Source organism: Gavialis gangeticus, unplaced genomic scaffold (genome assembly GCF_001723915.1).
Source record: "Gavialis gangeticus isolate Ggan-Ray unplaced genomic scaffold, GavGan_comp1, whole genome shotgun sequence".
NCBI classification, from domain to species: domain Eukaryota; kingdom Metazoa; phylum Chordata; order Crocodylia; family Gavialidae; genus Gavialis; species Gavialis gangeticus.
In genome coordinates, this window is record NW_017729015.1 from 13,654,363 (window position 1) to 13,664,050 (window position 9,688).

The window sequence follows — 9,688 nt, forward strand, 5'->3', positions numbered from 1 at the left end:
AGAGACCGGAGACCCAAGGGCCTCTTTTCCCCACCACAGCACAGGACCTTCCTGGGATGCCAGGGGGGCTCTGGGGCTGGTGTGGAGCAGCCCAGGCCCAACCAACCACACAGTGATGGGAAAAGCAGGAGACCCAAAGCAGACCGTGGGAACTGTCAGCTCCATTAACCTCCTCTCCAGCTTGCCAGCCCCGGGGCAGGTGCCCCTCTGTCTCCCATCACCGGCTCTACTCATCATCTCCCTCTTCCCCCGCTCCTGGTATTTCCCATACCCCAACTTGTTTCCCACCTGGCATTTTCCCTCCATCCCTTGTCCCCTCCTCCATCCCTTTCCTTTGGTCTCCCTTCCTCTCTGTCCCCTGTCTCATGTCCACACGGGGCCCCCTACACTCCTCTCCATCTGCCTGTGACACCTGGTTCATAGGCAGCACTAATCTCTAACTCAAAAGGCCCCGAAGAGCTGGTCAGAGGAGCTGTACTCACCGGCCTGCCCTGTCTGCCCGGCTCCCCGAGGGCACCAGGACGGCCTCTGTGTCCCTATAGGAAAAAACAGACAATAATTAAAGCACTCTGAAGTCTCACGTTCAGTGCCACTTCTCTAGTAGTGCCACAGCTGCAAGGGACATCTGTGGCCTGGCGGTGGGAACATACCCACCCAGGCATGGACCACGTGTCATCCGCACATGCACACACAAGTGAAGAGAGGGGGGAAGCACTTTCCTGCAGCTGCAGTTAAGAGATGCCTGTGTTTGCACGGTGCTGCAGCCCAGAGCATCCTCCGTGACAAAGGCAGCAAGGCTGATGGCACATGGTTTGCTCCTTGCTCATAGCTTAGCTCTAGCCGCTTTTACATAGAGAGCTGGCCAAAGGCAGCAGGACGCCTCCCAGCCCTTTAGACACTGCAGCTATCCTTCAATGTGGATTTGAAAGCTAGTAAAAGTGGGGAGGGCAAGTCACCCCCACGTCCACAGCAGCTCCCTCCATGGACTCCACAGAAGGGCACGGGCAGGAGTTACTAGTGTGACCCATTGGGACAGAGTTTCTCTTTTCCCTGCTAGTGGCTGGATTGTGTAAAGCAGTCTTTGAGTCTGCCCCATCAGCCCCATCAGCAGCAACTGATGCTTCCTAGATGCAAAAGTCCCCAGCTGGAGCACTGTCACCTTACCTTCAAGCCCTGCAGTCCCTGGGGGCCTTTGGGTCCTGGTGGGCAGTTGGTTGGACACTGGTGGGGAAAGAGAAGTGGCACGTGTGAATTAGGAAACAATGTCAGACTGCAGAGTAGCTGCAGAAGGGTCACAATCAGGCACGGGGCTTGGTGTGAGCAGAGCAGGGATTTGGAGCTGGCACTGGGCATCTGAGCCAGGCTGGTATGAGATCTGGGCTGGCATTCAAGGGGCTCAGCCTGCCTCTGGGAAAGCCACCAAGGAGGCCAGGGTCTTCCCAGGCTCTCTCAACAGCTCATTAGCAGAGTCATTTCATGTCACCCCAACCCCTGCAGCATTAGCACAACAGAAGGAGAGCGCAGACACCTCCTCCCTCCCCAGCACCCAAGCCTGTCTGATGCTCTGGGGAAAGCCCGCGGGCCTGCCTCTTGCCGAGGCTGCTTTCCCGGGGCCTGTCCTTCACCATGAACTCCTGCTTGGGGCCTGAAGAAAGGGGGAGAAGCAGTGACTCTGCAGGGATGGAGATGGCTATTCAGGCTATGCCAAGGCAGATCCAGATCTGCCATCACACCCACTGTGCTCAGCTGATGGCTGCATCAGCCTTTCCCCTCTCCCATGGACCCCAGCAGCTCTTGGACTGGGCCCTTTGGAGACCTCTAGCCAGGAGGTGCCCTGCAGGGAATAAGCACTCTTTGTGCATCGACCTGCACCCCTCCGCGATGAAGCCCCCGCAGTGCTAGCCTTCCCTGGAGAAGGGGGAGAGAAGCAGGCAGGCTGTTCATGATGCCCAAGCTGTGAACCTAGCAGCTGCTGGGCAGCAAAGAGCCAGGGACACCCACAGAGCCTGGGCAATTGTGAGCTGGTTCAGCGGGAACCCACAGGGGTTTAGGTGCCCATTCAAGGGGCTCAAACTGCCTCAGGAAACCCACCCAAGGAGGCCAGGATCTACCAGGCTCTCTCAGCAGCCCGAAGTGAACCTAGTTGGACTCTATAATGCTGCCCTTAGGGGATGTGCTGGCCTCAGAGGCTGAGTGATCATCCTAATGGGGTGGATCAGACTAGCCAGCATTGAGGGCACATGAACTAGAGCCCCCTGGGAGGGAGCTGCTAGCACTGGTGCATAAAGGGAAAGGCAGGAGCTGGCAGATGAAACAAACCCCCCAGGGGAGAGCAGGGTGAGGTGCAAAGTCTGCAAGCTGTACCAGCCCCATAGAGATCAGGATTCCCAGCGGCACAGGGATTGGGGGGCGGGGAAGGGGTCTGAGCTCTTCAGCAGCTACAGAGCGCTGATTGACCCCTCCCCAGTGACATCCCAATGAGAAGTGGCAGCAGATCTCCAGTTCTGGCCCTACATACGCTCCCTGCTGCTGCTTGGCTGTGAGGGGCAGTTGGAAGCATCACTGCAGCTCTTACCAAGAAGTCAGCACTGCCTTCTAGGCCTTGGATGTGTCCCGGTGGGCCCTGGAATAAAACAAAACCATCAGGCACTCTAGTGCAGGAAGAACACTACAGGGCATTTTCCTCTCAAAGCACGTTGCAAAGGGCGGTGATTATTACACCTTCCTTTAGAGATGGGAAAACTGAGGCACAAGAGCGGGGGGAAGTGACCTAACCAAGGTCATACAGTGAGTCAGTGGCAGGGCCAGGAAAGAGACCCCGGGTCCACTCCTTTCCCTGCACTAGCCAACAGACCTTACTCTCTTATCTGAGATACTGGGGGTCCAGACTCCCAGTTCTTCTCCAGAGAGCCAGGAGATATCACCATCTGCAAGCAGTGCCCTGGGAAACCATGCCGCTCAAAGCAACACTGCAGTCCATGCATGAATCTTGATGGTCAGACTGCTAAAGCAGAGACCTCTGTGAGCTGCTTCTAGTGTAGGGGTGAGGGCCTATCTGAGCAGCACAAACCATTGGTTCAGCTATTTTCATACTGGATAAAAGCGCTGGGGTGCTTGCTCTCTGCGCCCACCTCCTGATCTTTCTGCGGGGCCGTGGACTCCTTCCTTCCTGACCTCTGCAGAGACCAGCTTTACACCCTGAAGCATGAGCCTGGCTCAGCTCAGGCCACCCGCATCCCAGGTGGCTGCTGATAGGGTCAGCTGTCCACTATGGGCCTGCTCTGGGGAGGCATTGAGCTCCCTCCATTGAAGGCCCGATCCTGATCCCCTTGATCACCTTGCTGAGTCTGCACCTAAACCCACTGCTCCAAGTCTCACCCTCTAGCCCACAGGCTGGGATCAAGGACTCTATTTTAATTCACCCCCATATGCAAGGCCCCCAGCTAAGAAATGCCAGGGGAGATGGGGGTTAATACTCACAGGTCTTCCAGGGGGTCCTGGGGGGCCTCGTGGTCCATCAGGTCCAGGATCCCCCTGAAAAAGAGCAACCCCAATGAGAACCATAGGTGTAGGAAAGGCATGTAGCTACCCAAAGGACTGAGGCAGGGGGAGAAATGAAATACCCCTGTACAGACCTCAGCATCTGTGCTAGCTCAGGCACCATGGCAGGTGAGCCCACAGGAATGACCCTGTGAGGTCCAGCACCAAGCACCGGGCTGAAGAAGGAACTGCATAGGTAGCAGGCTGAGACCAGGCATGCAGCAGGGAGGGAGAGGAGGGGAGACTTCACCAGACCTTGGAGTCCAAGCCAAAGCCCATTGGGCGCAACACGAGTCTTTGCATTGGCTTCAGTGAGCTTTGTATCAGGCCTAAACCAGCATATCCAGCTTAAACCAACATGATGTGCATGCCATGTAAGTCCCACCCCCGCCCCCACCCCCGTATGGCTGGTCTGTAGCGGTGTAGGTAGCCTTTCATGTTGCGGGCATGCTTTCGCCAGTCCCTTGGCCACATCCATCGTACCCCTGGTGCCACCTTCTGACCCAGCTCTGCCCCAACATGGGTAGATGGACACCAGAATTTGCAAAGGGCTTAAAAATGAAGGGTTGGAAGGACAAATCCTATGGGATGGCTGGAGAACCAGTAGCCGCTGGAGCAGGGGTGGGCAATTATTTTGGGCAGAGGGCCGCCTGCTGAGTTTTGGTAAGCCATCGAGGGCCACATGACAAGCAGCTCAGGGCAGATAAAAATTGATTTTCTAAATTTTTTAGGGGCTCCGCGGGCCGGATAGAATGGCCTGGCGGACTGCAACCGGCCCCCGGACCGCATTTTGCCCACCCCTGCCCTGGAGGCTTATGTTCACTGTTCCACCTTGCCTAATAAAATGACTTGCAACACCAGGGGAGAGAAAGAGAAAGCCTCCAGGCTGGGGCTGCCTGTCCCTCATTACAAGGGAAAGACCTGGGAGGCACCAGCACTACAGGTTCCAGTTCAGGAGAAGCACCTCGCTGAAACAAGCTCGCAGGAGCCCGCTCACCCGCCACGCAGTCCTGCAGTGACCTGCAGAGGATGCCATCTCCCGCTCTCTGCTACACAGAGGCAGAAGTGGAGTCACTTCATTGATGCCAGCACATGCATGCTGCAGTGGATATGAGACTGCTAAAGGGGCTGAGCCCCTTCACCATGGAGTGCAGGAGGAGGGTGGCTCATTGAAAATCAGGCTCATTCCTACATTGAGTCGCAATGCACCCAGAAAGATTCTTTGTCCAGCTGGATTCCTCACCTTAGGTCCCAAGGCACCGATTTCCCCAGGAAGTCCAACCTGACCTGGAGGCCCCTTAGCAAAGAAAAGAAATATTCCTTGAACATGGTGACAGATTCTGAGAGCTTGAGCAAGCCAAAGAGCGCTACTGGGTGCATCCCAGCTGCATCTGCTCTAAATGTTTTGTGTGTCCGCTCTGTCCCATGGAAAGTGGACCATATATCCCATGGAAAGGGGATGTTAAACCTCAGTAAGCTCCATCTGTTTTATTCATGGGCAAGTCATTGCAATTTGGCTTCACTCACTGTGGGATAAGAGAGGATAGATGAAACAGATATGACAACGCTGCTGATGCAAGCTCACAAGCCGCAAGTTTGTTCCTCTCATTTTAATTGTTCATCTGCCCATGCCTTGATCTAGAGGGTTGGCAAATGCCCTAAAACCAGCTCCTGACCACGTTTAATTCAGCTGCCTGCTCCAAGACTTCAGCTTTCTCATGGAGTAATAAAGTGCTGGGGACAGGAATCAATCCCTTTTTTTTCTAGAAATGTACTAGAGGGCAAATGCACGGGCCTTTTTTTCCCAGTGTTGAAAGTCTTAGGCCCATACGAGAGAACTCTGTGCATGTAGCAGGCAAACACCGCCTTTCTGCATTGAACGGCAGCAATCAGGTAGACTGAACTGTGACAGAAGTGAAGGCAAGTAAAAACTACCAAATGAGACACGTGACGTTATTGAGGGACTGTATAACTGTTATGAGGGCTGTAAGACTTTCCTGCATAATATGCTGAGCTAACCTGTGTTGGGATGAGTGGGATGCTTGCTGTACTGCTCTGATGTATGAATTCAAGGGGAACTCTACAGGAAAGCAGCACCGAATTCCCACCCAGCAAGAAACACATGGGTCGGGGTCCACCTGTGGATGACCCTCAGCCCACGATGGGGTGAGGATGCCCTTGGAGTGATCTGGATGCATCTGAGGTCCACTTAGCTCAGGGAGATAGCACCCAGGTGGAGCACAGCTGTGGTGTTATTGCATGCACCATCAGGCCTGGGTAGAATGGGTGCAACTGGTCTGTTTGCTGAGACACCGAGAAGATACCTCACGGTGCTGCCTTGAGTAGTGATGGAGAACAGTAGCTCCAAACCAGCTGCTGGAGGGTTAATTCCTTTGCCTGGTCCCTGATCCACTCCATTCAGCCCTTCCTAGCTCCAGGGTGGGATGCCAGGGGTTACAACAACCTTCCCAGGGCACCTGGAGGATCTGGCCACAGACCTGGATGCTAACAGGGCTAGGGCGGTTTCATCCCCATTCACAAGGGGCTAAATGGGTTCGATTTCTTCACATCCTATCCTGACCCCGCTGCTTCCCAGCCAACCAGCCCTCAGCAGCACAGCACTTACAGGCGGTCCTGGCAGCGACGGGCCCTGCAACAAAAAGAGGATTACAATGGATTACTAAAGTGCTCCAACTCCGAATCAGCTTGCAGTGACTCTGCTGCCCTTCTGGGTGGTCAGGATACAGCTCTTGCTCTACATGTTTGCATTCTCCTCCCAAGGGTGAATCCAGAGCACTTCCAGGGGCTTCAAGGCCACTTGCCACTGCAGAAGCAGCCCCATGGAAGGGTAAGTGCTATGGAAAGTGCCTAGGCAGTAACATCTCCAGCTTGAACAAGCTTATCCCCAATGAGAATTGAGGCTCAGAGAGGTTAAGGGGCATGCCCAAGGTCACACAGGAAGTCTGTGGCAGGGCAGATCTCCTGAGCCAGGGCCTAGCCACTGGGCCTGCCTTCCTGCCTAAATGAATGTAGCCCAGAACCATGTTCTCCTTTCAGGGACAGAGCAGGGATAATCTTTAGCTGTTCTTTTGGCTTGCCTGGTCCTTGATCCACCCCACCCCAGCACCTTCTGATCCCCCTACCTGAGCTACAGGAGGAGAGTCTGCACTGATAGGAGCTTGGAAACCCAGTAGGATCTCCCCCAGGGAGGCATTTGTGTGATGAGGGACAGGGTTTCACAGACAAATCTAGAGGGGATCTGACAGCTTGGGAGGCCTCTGTGACACCCACAGAGCAACAGAGAACTAGTGACCTCAAGGCATGAATCCACAGGGGAGGGCTTCAGACCACCTCCAGGGAACCAGGTGCTCCCATATATAATCCAGTGATTTCAGTGGCGCTAGCCCTGGCCAAACCACTCAACAAAGGGGCCATGGAGGCTGAAATCCTTTCCCGTTCTTAGCTCCAGGGAAAGCTAATTGGATAGGGAACGTCAGGAAGTCTCTGCTGTCCTTGCTGTGTTAGCTGTGGCCCTTCCTAGGGGGAGCTGGAGCAGGCTCATTTCCATGTTGCACTTGGGGAAACTGTGGCCCGGAGGGGTTTGTGCACCTGCCCACAGAGTGAGTCCGTGGCACAAGTGCGGTTACGATCCTGGCTCCCAGGCCATTAGGCATGGCCATCAACCCACTTCCCCAGCAAGCATTTCTGATGGAAACAGATACTTACAGGGAGTCCCGGAGGCCCTAGAAGTCCAGGCTGGCCCTGTTAGTGCAGGAAGAGAGAGTCAAAGCTAGGAAACCAGAAGCAAAGGGAGGAGGGGGCTGGATTTTCTGACTGGGGGGAAAAAAACATTCTGCTTTTGGCTGGGGAAAAAAGTTAACAAAACCTTTCTGAGCAAGCTCAATCCATGGGCTAGACCAGTGGTTCTTGACCTTGTTAGACTCAAGGCACTCATTAGAAAATCCAGCTCTTCGCTCATTTTTTGACAAAGAAAAACAACCAGGCCTCTCTCCTGTTGCAAAAAGCTCAGGAAGCCCACAACAGGGCAGAAGGTTTTTGGATGCCTGTTTGAAATCTCTGCGTTTCTCTTATAAATCACATTTGCACACCTAATTGTGCTAATGTTGTGTGGCACCCCGCGGCGCCTTTGAAAGCATCTCAGGGCATCTCAGACTGCCAGAGCGCCCTGGTCTAGACCCACCACTGGGACAGTACTGATTGACCACTGGGTCAATCAGTACAGCTCTGGGGGCTTCAGTCCAGCTGTGCTGGCTTGAAGCTGCTTGGGGCACTTTTTTAATTCCCCCCATGTTTGGACAGCACCTAATACAATTGCAGTCCCCATATATAGCTGGCATTGGGGTCCCAACCCCTGTTGCAATAGTGATTTCTACTAGCTGAGGATCTGTTTCATTACAGACCGGACCCCACTCCCACTGATGTCGGCTTTGTCCACTCTGCCCATGCTAACAAGCCCTTGTATTTTAATAAGCCCCCAGGCCCTTTGTTCCCCACACAGCTGTCCAAGGACAAGATGACCAAGGCAGCTCTGACTGAGCCTATGCACAGTGCTTGGCATACCGAGCAGGCTCCCGAAACGCTAAGATGAAAGTTGCTGCTCGTGGCCCCTTCATTCTGGTCTTGGCCTGTTGCAGAGGTAGGGTCCATGAAGCCAGGTCTTAGCTGGCAGCATCTCACCAGAGATTGCACCAGCCCTGTGCTGATTCACAGCGGCTGAGGGGCTCAGCCTGGTTCCTTTGCACGTCTGACTAGATCCGAATCCCTTGAGACATGGCCGCACCACCCTGTACCTCCCCCATCCATGCCCTTTGATTCCAGGAGGAGAGGCCATGCTGCTAAAGGAAACAGGCACGCTTGACCCATGCTTACTTTAGGCCCTGGACGTCCGATGGGCCCTGGTTCCCCTTTTGCTCCTGTCAGGCCCTGCAAAGGGAGAGATTGCAGGAGGTTAGTCTCCATCCTAGACCATTTTTCCTTCTCATTTACAGTGTAGTTGAGTTCTTCCAGCAGCTGATGTTTCTGCAGAGGCTTCTTTAACCACCTGGTGTTCAGGATTATTAACAAGCTGCTAACATCTATCTCCTCAAGCTGTCAGGCAGGTGACACACAGAAAATTACTTGTGTGTAGCTTGCATTTGGAGTGAAGTCCCAGTGTCACGAGGCACTTGGGAATGCATCGCTCCAACCTCTCAGCAATGTCCTCTCAGGTGTTTTGTCACCTACTCATGTCACAAGGCTCTGTGTCCCAATGCAGGGGCCTTGCTCCTTGGAGGAGTGCATTCAGAGCAGATAAGGATGTGACTTGGGGTATCGTCAGTGCTGGATATCTGTCCACCCCCACACTGGAGCATGCTCGGCTGTGTCTGAAAAGCACCAGGCAGCAGGCAAGAACCGTGGAGCTCAATGCCAACAGCAGAGTTGGTGGGGAAAGGGGAACAGACTCTGGGAGGATGCTGAGGGCAAGCGTGGAAGTATCCTAGGAGGAGCAGCAGTAGCCTGGCGGAGGTCAGGATGGAGAGGCATTGGCAGAACTGGGGGTGGCTTCGTCCGGATGGCAAAGCGGGGCTGCAGGCTAGGACTGCTGTGTTGGTAGGGGGTGTTTGCTGGGAGGAGGGGTGTGCACACGAGCAGCCCCGCACTAGCACAGCAGGTGCTGGAGATCTGGAGAGCGGTGCATTTGCAGGGCTCCCCCAGGCTTGAGCTATGCTGACAACAGCTTTTCACACTCCACCCTGCTCTCAGGCTAATGCGTCAGGACGTTTGTACATGCAACGTTTTTTTCCCTTTCCTGTGCTGCAATTGCACGACTGTTTGCACGAATGGGATTTCCGGATGCTCTCTGATCCACAGCCCCTGCCTTCCCTCCTGCTTGGACAGCAAATGAGCTGCAACAGCTGATGAGGTCTGAGTGGTCATTTGCAAATAAAGGGCTTGGTCTTGCAGACCTTGGCCCCGTGGACATTCCCTGTGTGGGCACTGGGTGGATTCTCATCTCACGTACACAGAGCTGCTCTGGATTGATACCAGCAGGTCAGAGCTTACATTGAAATGACATAAAGGGCTAGAAAAGTGATCAGCTCATACGTCTGCTGTTACTGAGGGAATCATTGACTCCAGGCTCAGATGC

General features: G+C 54.3%; 1 protein-coding gene across 1 annotated transcript in view; it reads right to left on the reverse strand.

Moving 5' to 3' along the window:
• COL9A2 (collagen type IX alpha 2 chain) overlaps positions 1-9,688 on the reverse strand; it is a 49,269-nt gene that overhangs the window by 27,858 nt on the left and 11,723 nt on the right. Inside the window, exons 5-12 of the mRNA XM_019512244.1 lie at positions 8,431-8,484; positions 7,267-7,302; positions 6,167-6,190; positions 4,784-4,837; positions 3,481-3,534; positions 2,576-2,623; positions 1,165-1,221; positions 483-536 (exon numbers count right to left, since the gene is read on the reverse strand). Of these exons, the coding sequence (XP_019367789.1) occupies positions 483-536; positions 1,165-1,221; positions 2,576-2,623; positions 3,481-3,534; positions 4,784-4,837; positions 6,167-6,190; positions 7,267-7,302; positions 8,431-8,484 (381 nt within the window). The remainder of the gene's footprint in view (positions 1-482; positions 537-1,164; positions 1,222-2,575; positions 2,624-3,480; positions 3,535-4,783; positions 4,838-6,166; positions 6,191-7,266; positions 7,303-8,430; positions 8,485-9,688) is intronic.